General features: G+C 43.3%; 2 protein-coding genes across 8 annotated transcripts in view; both read left to right on the forward strand.

Moving 5' to 3' along the window:
• Positions 1–6,331, forward strand: part of LOC119309199 — an 8,353-nt gene extending 2,022 nt beyond the window's left edge. The window contains exons 2-6 of one of the 7 annotated variants that reach the window (XR_005150384.1): positions 1,558–2,324; positions 2,410–3,440; positions 5,570–5,695; positions 5,790–5,968; positions 6,071–6,331. Coding sequence is in view for 1 of the 7 variants with exons in the window: in XM_037585234.1 (XP_037441131.1) it covers positions 1,558–2,324; positions 2,410–2,872 (1,230 nt within the window). In the remaining 6 variants the exon portion in view is untranslated. Of the gene's footprint in view, positions 1–1,557; positions 2,325–2,409; positions 5,116–5,569; positions 5,696–5,789; positions 5,969–6,070 lie in introns of those variants that run through there. The other 6 variants (XR_005150383.1, XR_005150385.1, XR_005150386.1 and 3 more) reach the window with 6 other exon arrangements.
• Positions 6,332–11,202: 4,871 nt separating this feature from the next.
• Positions 11,203–14,125, forward strand: LOC119309537. Its single transcript, XM_037585521.1, has 5 exons — positions 11,203–11,380; positions 11,487–11,723; positions 11,818–12,048; positions 12,297–12,478; positions 13,559–14,125. Exons 1-5 carry the CDS (start codon positions 11,203–11,205, stop codon positions 14,123–14,125), a joined length of 1,395 nt encoding a protein of 464 aa, XP_037441418.1.
• The last annotated feature ends 334 nt before the right edge of the window (positions 14,126–14,459 follow it).

The raw sequence follows: 14,459 nt of genomic DNA on the forward strand, positions 1-14,459 counted from the left end.
GCAATTGCATGTTTTTGAAGGCCGGTTGCAACTGCAAGTTTCTCTAGGGTATTCGCAATTGCATGTTTTTGAAGGCCGGTCGCAACTGCAAGTTTCTCTAGAGTAGTCGCAATTGCATGTTTTTGAAGGCCGGTCGCAACTGCAAGTTTCTCTAGGGTAGTCGCAATTGCATGTTTTTTAAGGCCTACCGCAACTGCAAGTTTATCTAGGGTAGTCGCAGTGGCAACTTTTTAGGGTGGTTGCAACTACATGTTCTCTCCCTTTTCTTTTTTCGTTTTATTTCCTTTTACATTTTATTTTTCTTTTTTTCAAGTTTTTTCTCTTTTAAAAAATGTTCATTATTTTCAAAAAATATTTGCAAATTTATCAAAATTTTGTGTTTACACAAACTTTCTAAACTTAAAAAACGTTCATATTTTGAAATTTTATTCATGAATTAAGAAAAGTCCGTGAATTTAAAAAATGCTCGCACGTTTTAAAATTTTGTTCAGAAATTTGAAAAATGTTCCTGTTTTTGAATTGTGTTTACTTTATTTCATTTTGTTTACAAATTCAAAAAAGTTGGGGAATTCAAAATAATGTTTCCAGTTTGTTCAAAATCTGTTCACAAATTCAAAAAAGATTAAGGTTTTCAAATTTTGTTCATAAATCCAGAAAATGTTCGGGGAATTTCTAAAGATGTTTTCAAGTTTTTTAAATATAATTTTTCAAGAAATATTTGAGAAGGTACTAATACTGTTCGATCTCTCATGATAGATAGTTCTTGAAAGTTTCATGGTGTAACAATGCCCATCAGCTGTGGTGGCTTACAGCACACATTCAGCATTGTTAGATCGTGAGTTCAAGATCCCATATAAGCGCTTTTTCGGCCTTTTTTTTATGACCCATGTGATACAGCGCTGCATCTCCAATGGACCGGCTTGTTTTAACACCCAATGACTTGTGAACAGGCCGAAAAGCCCAAACGGCCTGTGCGGGAATTAAAACAATTTGACAGCCCAATAGACGCCACCACCAGACCGCGTTGGATTTCGGGAGCCTGGTTACGAGGAACAACCAAAAGCGGGCTAGGACAACTATCACGTGACATCAGCTTACCTCAGGTGAATGAGACCATATTATAACTCAGCTAGATGAGTTTTAGGCACTCCCGCTTTATAATGCTTGTGACTACGGACACAGCAAGCACAATCTTTCAGGAATCAGGACAAAATATTGACAAGTTTCGAAATGTATAGTGACATTGTTAAGTTAGATTTCAGGACACGGGAAAGACTATGGCCCGCTCGTCGAAAAGGAAATATTAGCTCCCCCTGCTTTGGCTTTCATGGATTTGATTTCCTTACAAACAAACATGTGAAAATCCAGGGTGTCTTTCTTCTCTCTTTTGACACTTCAATTCAGAGTTTCAGACGCAATATTGCACTAGAGAGTAATTTTCCATTTAATACTATTTTTGGACAATCATGTACTAGCAAGTACTAGCGCTGCAAGCTCAGATTTCTTGTCTAATCTCATTGTCAGTACATCAGTTTGAAATGTCCACTTGTACGGTAGGTAGCAATCTCGAGGGGACTGAATGGCATCGGCCTCGCGCTCGTGGTACCATCGATCCAGTCACTGGTCGCCGACTCCACGGACGACGGCACGCGCGGCTCGGCGTTCGGCTGGCTGCAGCTCGCAAGCTGCATCGGGCTCATCGCCGGCGGCTTCGTCGGCCTGCTGCTGGCACAGACCACGGTCCTTGGGATCGCCGGCTGGCGCATCGCCTTCCACCTCGTGGCGGGAATTAGCGTCGCCGTTGGTGCCCTCAACTGGTTCTTCTCCGTGGACCCCCATTTCCCCACGGGCGACGCGGCTGCCGGCCCAGGCGGCGACGAGAAGCCCGCCGTGCGGCAGGCAAGGCAGGTGGTGGAGGAGATGATCGCGGAGGCCAAGTTCGTGGTGCAGATCCCGACGTTCCAGATCTTCGTGGCGCAGGGCGTCAGCGGCTCGTTCCCGTGGTCCGCGCTCTCCTCCTTCGCGTCCATGTGGCTCGAGCTCATCGGGTTCAGCCACCGGGAGACAGCCGTGCTCATGACCATCTTCTGGGTCGCGAGCTCCCTCGGCGGCCTCATCGGGGGCAAGCTGGGCGACCTCCTCGCCCTGCGATACCCGGACGCCGGGAGGATCGTCCTATCGCAGATCAGCGCCGGCTCGGCCGTGCCCCTTGCCGCCGTGCTGCTCAGAGGGCTCCCCGATGACCCGTCCACCGGCGTCATCCACGGCGTCGTCCTGTTCGTCATGGGCGTGTTCATCTCCTGGAACGGCCCTGCCACAAACTTGTAAGCCTCGCCGCCGTACACCCAGAAGCTTTTCAACTTATAAAATGGACTCATTATTCATGTGAAAAACATCAAAATTTTGCAGCCCAATTTTCGCGGAGATCGTGCCGGAGAAATCAAGAACGAGCATATACGCGCTCGACAGGTCGTTCGAGACGGTGCTGTCGTCGTTCGCGCCGCCGATCGTCGGCATCCTGGCGCAGCGCGTGTACGGGTACAGGCCGGACGACAAGGGGACGAGCACTCAGCTGGATCGGGAGAACGCGGCGTCGCTGGCCAAGGCGCTGTACACGGCCATCGCGATACCGTTCACAGTCTGCGCCGCCATATACTCCTTCCTGTACTGCAGCTATCCCCGGGACAGGGATCGTGCCCGGATGCAGTCGCTGGCGGAGTCGGAGATGCAGCAGGTGGAGCACGAGGGTTCTCGCTTGGAAGGCGGCGATGGAGATGGAGGATCCGCCGTTCATGGTTCGAAGGAGGAGTCGCCGGAGGCTGAGAAGGATACCGCGAAACTGTTATCGGACGTTGAGCAAGGTACTAGATGAGTAGTGATTTGAATCCTACGGAACCCGGATCTTCTAACGTGCCCGTGAACCTCGCGTCGTTGGATCGATTTCTGTGATACGCGCTCTGTTTTTTTAGGGAGTGATGTGTACTGTACTGTTTTTTTTTTCGGAATTGCTAATTTTCATACGGATGAAAACTATTGGCTTTCATCCGTTTTTTGGGCCGTGCGATCTATGTCACGAGATTTGTATTTTTCTTCGCTAGCGGATCCGTTAGGTTCCGCTCGCTATCCCGCATCGGTGCTTTTTTTTCCCTACCCGTGTAGCTTCCCCCTGTCTCTTCCCCTCGCCGCTTGATCCCCTTTGTCATTTCGAACACTACCACGGAATAGAGGCGAGTGAGAGAGATTGCCATGGCGATTTGGAGCTCCCCCTCGCCGCTCGATCCAGCTGGTTGGTGGTGACTTGTCCGTGCTCTCCCTCCCTCTGCCTCGCCCCCTCCGCCTCGCCGCTGTTTCTCCCGCCGAAGGCCTGCAGCATCTGTCGCCCCCCTCATCCACCCCGGCCCCATTATTTCGCCACCCGTCGATTTTGTTCGTCTGATTTGGTATATTCCCTCTCTTTTGTTTGTTTCTCAAATCTGCATGTCAGTGCCTGTGGACTGTGGTTTTTTCGGTCAGATCTGTTGCTTGTGTTGATCTCCTGCAGCCTCTGGTGTAGATGTGTGAGGTTGCGCCTGTTTCTCCGATTGATACTCATCAGCCATGTGAATTTGATTAGTGTTTCTGGCTACTTGTTAGTTTGATTGATCTGTATGTGTGATTCACCCGCGTCAGCGGACAGCGAGTCGCCTGAACCTGATGATCCAGGCGATGGCGCAGGCAGCCAGCATGGTGGCAGAGGGTGAAGCCTCGAGTGGGTGTGGTGGGCTGACTAGTGTGCCCACATGACAGGGTGTGTGTGTGTGTGTGCTCTGTATATTAGTTGGACATGCACGAGTTAAGTCTGAAGTCTGAACCTTCTCTGTTCTCTGAACCTCTCCCAACTTTCCTCTCCATCCTCTGTTTGATTGATCTGTACGCGATATTGTGCAATTTGAACATAGTGGATCGTGTTCAGTCCCCTGCTGTCCAGTGTTGTTAGTTAGTATGTCTATGTGTTAATTTTCACCTGGGCCGTTTTTGTTGTCACTGTGTGGATGCATGGTTGGTCCCCTCGCCTTGGGATTGTCTCTGTAATTCTCAATGGATTTACTGTGTAATTCCTATTGGATTTGCAATGTAATTCCTGTTTGGTTTTACAATGTAATTCCTAGTGGATTTACACTGTACTTCTCATTGGCTTTACACTCTAATTTTCATTGGATTTGCACTGTAACTGTCATTAGATCTGCAGTTGGTTTAGAATGTAATTCCTATTGGTTTTCAGTGTAATTCCTACTGGGTTTAGAGTGTAATCCTATTGGTTTTTCAGTGTAATTTTTATTTGGTTTCGCAGTGTAACTCCTTTCTGTTTTTACAGTGTAATTTCTAGTGGACTTCCAATGTAATTCCCATTCTAGCCTGTAAGTGTTGATGCTAGTTTGCCGTTGGATTTCACATTCTTGAGTCTGTATATTGATGTAGGATGGTTCTGCTGTAGCTTTGATTTTTGGAATTGCTAATTTTCATCCGGATGAAACTTTTCGCTTTCGTCCGTTGTGTGAGCCGTCTGATCTTTGTCTGTAGCTTTCACCTGTATTTTCTTAGTGGTTTTACTATAATTCTTAGTGGGTTCTTACATTGTAATCTTTAGTGGAAGTTCAATGTAATTCTCAGGGGATCTTTTCACTGAAATTCTCAGTGGGTTTACACTGTAATACAACTGATATGCTGTAATTCTAATTGTTTTTACAGTGTAAATCCAATTACAGTGATATTATCAGTGGGTTTACAGTGTAATTCCTCAGTGGATTTACACTGTAATTCTTCGTGCTATTGTAATGTAATTCTTTAGTTTTTGAAATGTATCTTAGTGAATTTTACAGTGCAATTCTCAATGGATCTACACTGTAATATCTTAGTGGATTTTACAGTGTAACACTCACTAGATTTTCACTGTAATTATCTTATTTTGCATTTTGATTGTGTAACTCTCAATGGATCTACACTGTAATTCTTTATTGGATTTTTACTATGTAAGTCTCAGTGGATTCACACCGTAATTCTTGGTGGTTTTACTGTGTAATATCTTGGTGGATTTTGCAGTGCAACTCTCATTGGATTGTCACTGTAATTATCTTATTTGCATTTTTACTGTGTAACTCTCAATGTATCTACACTGTAGTTATTTATTGTATTTTTACTATGTAAGTCTCAGTAGATTCACACCGTAATTCTTGGTGGTTTTACTGTGTAATATCTTGGTGGATTTTACAGTGTAACTCTCATGGGATTGTCACTGTAATTATCTTATTTGCATTTTTACTGTGTAACTCTCAATGGATTTAGACTGTAGTTATTTATTGGATTTTTACAGTGCAAGTCTCAGTGGATTCACACAATAATTCTTAGTGGTTTTACCGTGTAAATCTTAGTGCCATGCACTGTATTCATCGCTTTGCTCTAGTGCATTTTAGTGTCATTTATTTCAGTGTAAGAAGCACTTTAATTCTACTGATATCTCTTTAGCTACAATGCTCTTATTTTCTGTTATTTACAGTAAATTGGTTTGGTATGCTTTCCTATTTTTTTTTAGTTCCAATACAGATTCATAATTTCATCAGGCTTTGGGAATGTGTATATCACTCCTATGATGCATAGAAGGATTAATTTTCGAAGAGTTTGATGTGTTGCACCCAGCTGTTCCTAAGCAAGATAATCGGTATCTTTTTGTTGCCCTTTTCATGTTTTGTTTTAATTTTATATAGTTTCTATGAAAGCTTCTTTTCTTATTTGTGTTCTTTGTAACTTTTCAGCCATGATTGTGGTGTCTTTACATTTAAGTATATGGAAATTTTCACACCAAGAACTCAGATGTCAATCCTTTTCTCCAGTGTAGACATTCCAAATCTTAGGATCAAATATGTGAATGACATGCATTTTCAGCCCCTTGAACAGTTCTGACAAATCTTTTGTCACTGATTTCTTTGGTGATGTATGTTCTTATTTTCCTTGTCATCTGTTTCATTTTCTTCTTCTTCTTTTTCGCTTTTCTTTTCTTTTACTAATCCGGGTCTCTCTGAATTTTTGTGTGTAGGGAGGCAATGCCAAGTGAGGTTCAGCATGTGCGCAGTCCTAGCTCAAATGGTGACTGAGTTTTATTTTTCAGTAGCATGTAATCTGAACAAAGTAGCATGCAATCTGAGCATAGTAGTATTTGTTTAGTAGTGGTTCTATGTTTCATTTTGATTGTAAGGTTGTTGGATACTGTCATGTCTTTATGCCTGTGACTCGGCAGTACTTATTTGAGCACGTTAATACTACAGTGCTTAAAAAAATTGATTCTATATTAGGGGTCCCTTTCTTAATGATCATTGTTCCTTGTATCTCATTTTATCCTTCTCCACCATTTTTTGTGTGTTTTTTATTTAGTTAATGTGCAGGTTAAGCAAGTAATTTTGTTGGTCTAGTGATCTAAGGCCCATATGAGAGGTTAGTTTGTTTTCTATCCCTTGCCATTTATCTTTTTTTCTTGGTTTAAGGTCATGCTTTCAGGTGACTTGATTTACCATTTTCCATTTACCTTTTTGTGTGTCCTTGTTTACTCTACCAGTATTTCTCTCTAGGCTCCCTTGTGTAAGAAACGCTTGAGGCATTAAAATTAGAAAGATATTCAAGCATGCAATTGACAAACATTTAACAGTACTTAAAACCACATAAGCATTGCTCATTCTCATATCAAGATTTGTCCTGTATTAATAGTGCTTCCCACCTGGTGTTTCATTGCTTGCTCCATGTACTTGCCGTTAGTGCCAGTAGCTTCTTGCCCCACGATGTATGTGTCTTGCCTAATGCTCACCTCTAGCTGTAGTATTTCTTGCCCCACGATCCAGTTTATTCCAGTGCAAACCATTTGGTTTATTGGTGGATTTACAGTGCCATTTTAGTGGATTTTACAGTGACATTTTAAGGCATTTTACACTTTAATTCTTAAGGGGCATGATAGAATTTACTGTGTTTGTTAGTGTATTTTACATTGAATTTTCTTGTACTTTGTCATGTAATTTTTAGCTGACATGATCTTGGTCCTTTCCTCCTCCGTTTGTTTGCTTTAGCTTAGTGGTCATGGAAAAGCTTTGATGTATCGTTGTGGTTCTCTGATCTTCTGTTTTAGCTGTTCCTCTGTTCGTGTTGAACAAGTTGGGGTGTGGACCCGTTACTCTCTTTATTAAAAGCGGGACAGAAAAGAAACAGGGGACAAGTGACACAGGACAGAGGACAATTGTCATCCTTTAGTTTGCTGAAAAATATGGATGAAAGTAAATTGGATTTCATCTGGATGTAGAATAGACAGTCCCTTTTTTTTTTGAGGGGTGTGTACTGTATTGTTGAAAGAGCAGTACACATCAATTAGGATTCCGTAGGATACAGACAGACCCACCAATTAGGATTTTATTTCTCTCTTCCTCCTTCTCTGGTTAGCCTTCTCCTTCCAACGCACGCACTCCCAACACCGCCGCCCGCCCACGTCCGCAACGCCAGCCGGCCGCCCACTCGCTCCATCTTCCCGGCCAAGATCTGTCGCATGCGGCAGCCCTCCACTATCGCCTGACACCGAATGACGGCAAGCACAAAGCTGCTTACGAGCAGGACCGGCAGGAGGGCGCTAGAGGCCAGCACGACAATGCCAGCGGTGCGGTAAGGCCAGTCGTCCTTTGGCGCGGCCACCCAAAGATGTGGACGGTCGTCGCGGCCAGACGAGCCGACGCTGCGGTCGTGGTCGTGGCGGTGAGAGGCCAACGTAGGGAAGGAGGAGGCGGCATCGCCCAACGACGGTGGTGGGAGGAGAGGTGGGCGGTCCCGTACGAATCAGGCTTGTCTCGTCGGATATTTGGCTAGAGGGGCGGGGTTGGATAGCGGCATCGGCCGGTGGCGGTTGGACCCGAAACTTCCCTCCCGCCAACTGTTTTTTAGGGGAACTGAAAATTTTATCTTGAATCCTTAAATATACGAGGTATTCCTTGTTTTAAAATATAGTGCGTCCACGTTTTCCGAGGTTTAACTTTGACCATCAATTTAACCAACGAGACCGACTGCGGCGGGAGGAAAAATTATATAATTGAGAACTTCTTTTGAATATAAATTCACTCGTATAATTTTTGCTCCCGCTACAGTTGGTCTCGTTGGTTAAATTCATAGTCAAATTTGAAGCGCGGGAACCATGCATGCACTATATTTTGAAACAAAGGGAGCATTGGAGTCTCGTTTTAAGGTTTTCCTCAGAAAACTATACGGGTCAGCCGATTTTAAGGAATATGACAGGATCCGTTTTTCCACCCAAACCCTAAAATAATGGTTATTTTATGGTTTTGGCTCCGCTAGAGATGCCTTAGAGTACACAACATCTAGCATTTGTTTTTTTTATTGAAAAACAGTTTGTCTAATTAACATCTAGATGTTTTCTAAGGATGTCATATCTAAGCTTCCACAAATAACGCATCAACAAAGAATAAAAAAAAATTGAGACAAAAAAATAGACCACAAACATAGTGGACATCAGGTTAGATGTGACATAATTATGTCATATCTAGATGTGTCCTAGACAGACCCATTGAAAAAACTCTCTCCATGTCAATATATCCTTAGACTCGATTTATAAGTCTTCCTCGTATTTTAGGTAAAAAATTTATTATATACTCCTTCCGTCTGGAAATATTTGTCGAAAGAATGGATGTATCTAAACATATCTTGATGCATCCATTTTTATTCATTTCTCCAAAAGTATTTTGGAACGGAGGGAGTATTTGACTAGAAAAAAATATACTTACTTCGTTCCAGAACGTTAGGTGTATAAGTTTTTTTGAAATTCAAGCATTGACCAATATATTAAGGAAAATGTCAACATAAAAATATGTCTCACTATGTATATAATGTATATTTCATACTTTAAATGGGGATATTTTTATGCATGCAGTTTGATTTTTTTTTTTGAAAAATCTACACACGCACTACTTGATCTTGCATTAATAGGTAAGAAGAACCATGTTAAACTGCTTATAATTTAAGCTGTCAAATTGGTAAGTAGACCACCCTACAAGCCTAACCCGGCAACTAAGTTTGCCATCCTTCTGGGAAATGAAATGGCACATATTTTGCCATGATCTTGCATTGCTTCAACGCACAAAGCTTGACATGACGTATGAATAAAAAGTACCATATGTCCAAGATTTTTGCCATATGAACAGAGTTGCCATGACCGTATGATAAACACACAAGTTGCCAAGAGAAATGGCACACAAATTTGCCATCATATCATCTTGTTATGCCAACATTTTTATTAGACACATACAAAAAAAATTACCAAAGGCTATGGGTGGCATGGGTTTCCGTGACATGCGAGCTTTCAACCAGGCCCTGCTTGCAAAGCAGGCTTGGCGTTTGCTGGATTGCCCCTAAAGTTTATGCGCGAGATTACTCAGAGCTAAATATTTCCCCCACGGAAATCTCTTAGACACGGTATTCCTTGCTAATTCGTCTGCTGTATGGAAAGGAATTGTCCATGGTCTTGAGCTTGTGAAGAAAGGGATTATTTGGCATGTGGGAGATGGTTCGTTAATCAAAACTTGGAGAGATGCTTGGATTCCACGAGGCCATAACCTGCGTCCAGTTACACCGAAAGGAAATTGCCGTCTACATTGGGTTGCAGATTTTATTGACGAGCATGGTGCTTGGAAGGAGCGGCTCTTAAGGGAACACTTTTGGGAACTGGATGTTCGTGAGATTTTGAAAATACGCACCTCACCGAGAAACGGGCAAGACTTTCTAGCTTGGTTTCTGAAAAGGAATGGACAGTTCACGGTCCGAAGTGCCTATCGTCTTGCCACGCTAGATCAGGCCCAGAACATGGTGGGTGCGTCCAGTACTCATCCCACCGGACAAAGACCTGTTTGGCAATGTATTTGGAATGCTAGAGTGCCACTAAAAATGAAAATATTTGCATGGAAGGTGGTCTCTGGGGCGCTGGCCACTAATGCATGCAAGAAATATCACCACGTTACAAAGAGAGACACTTGTTCTCTATGTGCAAAAAAAGAAGAGACTAGCTTCCATGCGCTCGTTGCATGTGATTATGCTCAAGAGGTTTGGCCACAAATGAGGGCGGCATGGAAACTACCCCGGCAGGAAGACTTGCTAGATACGGGAAAAGACTGGTTACTAAATGTCTTTGCAAATTGTGATGACTTCTTGAAGGACTGTGTGATCATGTTGCTGTGGCGTCTATGGTCGCTTCGCAATGATTTATCACATGGGACGGAAGTGCCTTCGATTCCGTTTACGGTGTTATATCTACAGAGCTACATGCAATCGCTGGACCTGGCCAGAAGGTTCTCAACGGACGAAATTATCAAGGGCAAGATGCCGATGGTGCAGGAGCAAAGCAGGGTCGCAAAGGTGGTGTCGCAGGCCCCTCCATGGCCGCCACCTCCGCCGGGCCATGCTTCGTTATCAGTAGATGGAGCCTTTTCTCAAACGGATGGGTCAGCTGCAGCAGGTATGGTACTACGGAGGCATGATGGAAGTATTATCTTCGCTGCTTATCGCTACATCTTCAATTGCAATAACGCACTCGAGGCGGAACTACATGCGCTAATGCAGGGCATGGCGATAGCGATCCAGCATTGCGAGCTTCCCATCATCGTCCAGTCTGATTCTTCGTTAGCTATTTCCTCTTTATCTGGTACTAGCTTATCTAGATCTGCCTATGGGCATCTTGTAAATGAGATTCGTCATCTCATGGTAGATAGAGTTTTTATTCCTATGAAAATTAGCCGCTTACAAAATAGGGTAGCAGATCGTCTGGCCTCTTACAGTCGTATAGAGCGAACAACTGCTGTATGGCTGGGTCGAGGACCACCGTGTGTGGAGGAACTTGTGCCTCTCGATTGTAACCCTGTGACTATGGAATAAAACTCTATTACCATCGCAAAAAAAAAGATTTTGGAGAACAAATTTACTAACCTTTGCAATCTGACCATTTGGAAGTGTAAACAAAATTTAAAAAATCAAAAAACGAAAACAAAAAAGTGAAAGAAACAGGAAAAAAAACGAGGCAGTGGCCTCCCGCGCAGGCCGGTCCATGTTGCGCTCGGCTTGATGTGAGCGTTCCTACTCTCGCTAAACGCCCGAACCACAAAGCGCCGCCGTCTTCAGAGAAACCCTCGCGTGGTAATGGCGCCTCCTCCAACGGAAGGGCAGCTCCGGCGTGGATCAGAGGATACTGAGATCCTCTGCCTTTCTGTTCACGGAGAAGGCCACCCCAGCGTTTGCACGGATCAGCCGTCATCCCTAGGCGGCCCCGCGGCCCAAATTACAGAACCCCGTGATGACCATGCGCTCGTGTCCACAGGTGAGTCTATCTGTGCACCTCTACTCTATGCCCCATTGATCTTCGCATATCCTTTGTGCCAACCCAATACGACATCATTGATCAATTGTTTGTTTCAATTGCGCAGAATCAGATCGGTTTTCCTTGCGCGCTCTTGAGCTCGTGAGCGCACAGTTGGACAGCGACGACCAGTGCCATGCCGAACTGATGGAGGAGGACAGCGATGACAAGGATGGTAGCCATGACGAGGAGGACAGCGATGAATCTGATGCCCAAACGGCAGACGAGAACAGTGATGATGAGGAGGTTAGGGATGAATACTATGCCCAAGTGATTGGCCAGGACAGCGAGACAAATTGCCCAGGTTGCTAATTGGTCCTCCATGAAAAAAATGATTTTGTACTAGAAAAATAGCTGAAAATAATTAACTGATGATAGATGCTGAATTGATTCCTCAGGAAAAAAATACTCCGAGGAAGAAGCGGGTGAAGTAGTGTCCAGATGGTTGCGCAGTTTCAACAAAGCGTATGGAGACTGCTTGAACCTGCGTTTGGAGATTCTAGCCCGGGGTGATAAGAATGCTTGTCTTCCTTCTTTTCCTTTGAAAGTACTCCCCGTGGTAACAAGTCTACGCATTACAAGCAACATCTGCTACCACCGCGAATACATGACCCATGACACTTCCACGAGTAAGGGCCTTTCAATCTTACTCCCTCCTTTCCTAAATATATGTCTTTCTAGATATTTCAGTATAGACTACGTACAAATATATATAGATGTATTTTAGAGTGTAGATTCACTCAGTTTGCTCCGTATGTAGTCTATATTGGAATCTCTAAAAGGACTTGTATTTAGGAACGGAGGGAGTAGTAATCTGCAGTTGCACTGCTTATGTTTTTTACTCAGCATTTTGCCTTTTTGTCCTCTATATTTGCAGCTGCATCAATTCTTGGGTATCCCAATCCAAGAACCATGCTACAGGTCTTCTCTTTGCGCTTGGCAAGCTATGAATCCTATCCCGTTAGTGTTTATGGAATTTTCGCTGTTAGAGATGTTCTGGAACCACGGCGGAATCTTATCTTTAACCATCGGAGAGAGGATGCTGTCACAATTGAGCAGGTAATTAAGGCCTGTTTGTTTTAAGAATAGTTATTTTTTTCTGAACAGTGGATGTACAGCCATAACAGATTATGTCAATTAGCTTCTTTGCCCATGTTTTAAAATTATCTTCGAGTAGATGCAAGTAGTCCTTCATTTTCAAGGGTCAACACATTATAAGGTACATGTTGTTAAACATTCTATACATCAACATGCCATCAGATTCCTAAAATATTATATGATTACACAAAAAACATAAAAACCTGGTAATCAGATTTATATTCTTCTGCTTTCATTTTCGGAAGGCAGTATTTTGATTATATATACATAGGCATTAAGAAAATCCAACTGGATGCAGGGGGAGAGTAAATAAGCTTGGATCACTGGGCTTTTTCCCGTGCTGTTCATTTACACATCTAGGCTTAATTAAATGGTCATTGGGCATCAACGCACGCCATAACCACACCCCTTAGATTGTAGCTTTTCTTATTTTCAAATTATTTGTCTTTTTTGTAGAATTTGGGGGAAATTTCCGGGTGCATTGATCCCTTTAGAACCCAACAACCCTATGTATAACAGTTAAACTGGGCTGGCTTACAACTGGAGTCATACATTGGCATCCAACAGGCTACTCTTTTTGTTAAAAAAAATCACCAACAAACTACTCCATTAGGACTCGTCAACTGCCATTGTTAGACAGTCTGATACCAAGTATCAACACTCCCCCTGGAGATTGGGCATGTGTTAAAAATCATGGCTATCTTGTTACAGTTTCATGGTTCTTACTATGACCACTACCATCGCTTAGCTTACTACTAGCACACTCCCTGATGATCTTCATGCCAACCCTGCTCATGCAGTACACATACACGAGAGCATTTTCTCTCCATCTCTTGCTACCAGCCTCTCCGCCGGTCGTTGTGGACAACATCAAATTCGTCTGTATATGTTTGTATTCTGAAACAGAGTGACTGAAAGGGTCTACTCTATACTTGATTTAAACATGAAGATGCATATCTTAAGACTTTATTCTGTTAATAAATGCTAATTTACTTGCGAGTGGATTACTTTGGTTAGTTCTGACGAGTTGTCAAATTGCAGGATTTTTTCACCTTACCTCTTTGTAGCCCCTGTCGAGGGACGTATGCACCGGATCAGGCATTACTGGAAGTTGATCTATGGGTGAAGGAGGGAGATGGATCGCCTGACGAACAGTTGCTCTCTGCGTATGTTGAGATTTATTTCCAGTCACGTTTTGATGAGATGCGAACAGGACGGATTCCAGGTGACAGTTGCAGCTTGGAGATAGACTTCATGTTCCTTTCACTGAGTGTTGAGGCTGTGATACAAATCTTTGCAAAGGTTGACCATCCTCATCATTTGAGATTTACCTCTTTCAGCAGTGGCTTTGATCATGAGATTGTGCTGTTTGGTGACAAATTCGTTGGGAGCGGGAGCCTAAACCAACATGTCGTCGCCGTGAGGGAGAAGGGGAAATTGGATGTTCGCTTACAAGTGGAGAAAATGGTGTTTCAATGGACTTTCCAAGATGGGGTGGCTGCAACTATTAGTTCTCCAAACGACTCGATCCTAGAGTATGGTCAGTTTGTTGTGAGGGTGTTATTTGCTCCAAAGGACTTGCAACCAGTTAGACGACATGGCTACTGATGATCGTTCACCCGATGTGGATGTTAGGAATAAATTAACACATGTCTATGGTTAATTAGTAGTACATGTTAATTAAGAAACCGTTATTGGTAAGGGGTGTGTTCAACCCCAAAGAGTCATGTCCCTTCTCTCTTTATTGTCGAAAGGCATCTATTTTGAAGGATGCCCCCGAATAAGTACCTCTTCTTCTCATCTCTTCTATATGTATATCTTCTTTTCATCTTTTCCAGATGAGAATCAACAGAAATCAGGACTAGTCATCCATTCACTTTCAATCTAATGTTACTCTATTACGTTATTATCCCTTCGCTCTCCGAGAGAAATATGCCATCCT

This window comes from Triticum dicoccoides, chromosome 5B, assembly GCF_002162155.2.
Source record: "Triticum dicoccoides isolate Atlit2015 ecotype Zavitan chromosome 5B, WEW_v2.0, whole genome shotgun sequence".
Taxonomy (NCBI): domain Eukaryota; kingdom Viridiplantae; phylum Streptophyta; class Magnoliopsida; order Poales; family Poaceae; genus Triticum; species Triticum dicoccoides.

Bases quoted from the DNA above. Each gene is read 5' to 3' on its own strand.
- LOC119309537 (XM_037585521.1), top strand. From the start codon at position 11,203: ATGGCGCCTCCTCCAACGGAAGGGCAGCTCCGGCGTGGATCAGAGGAT. The intron at 11,724-11,817 runs GTTGCTAATTGG...TTGATTCCTCAG, and splicing joins CAGCGAGACAAATTGCCCAG to GAAAAAAATACTCCGAGGAA. The intron at 12,049-12,296 runs GTAAGGGCCTTT...CTATATTTGCAG, and splicing joins GACCCATGACACTTCCACGA to CTGCATCAATTCTTGGGTAT.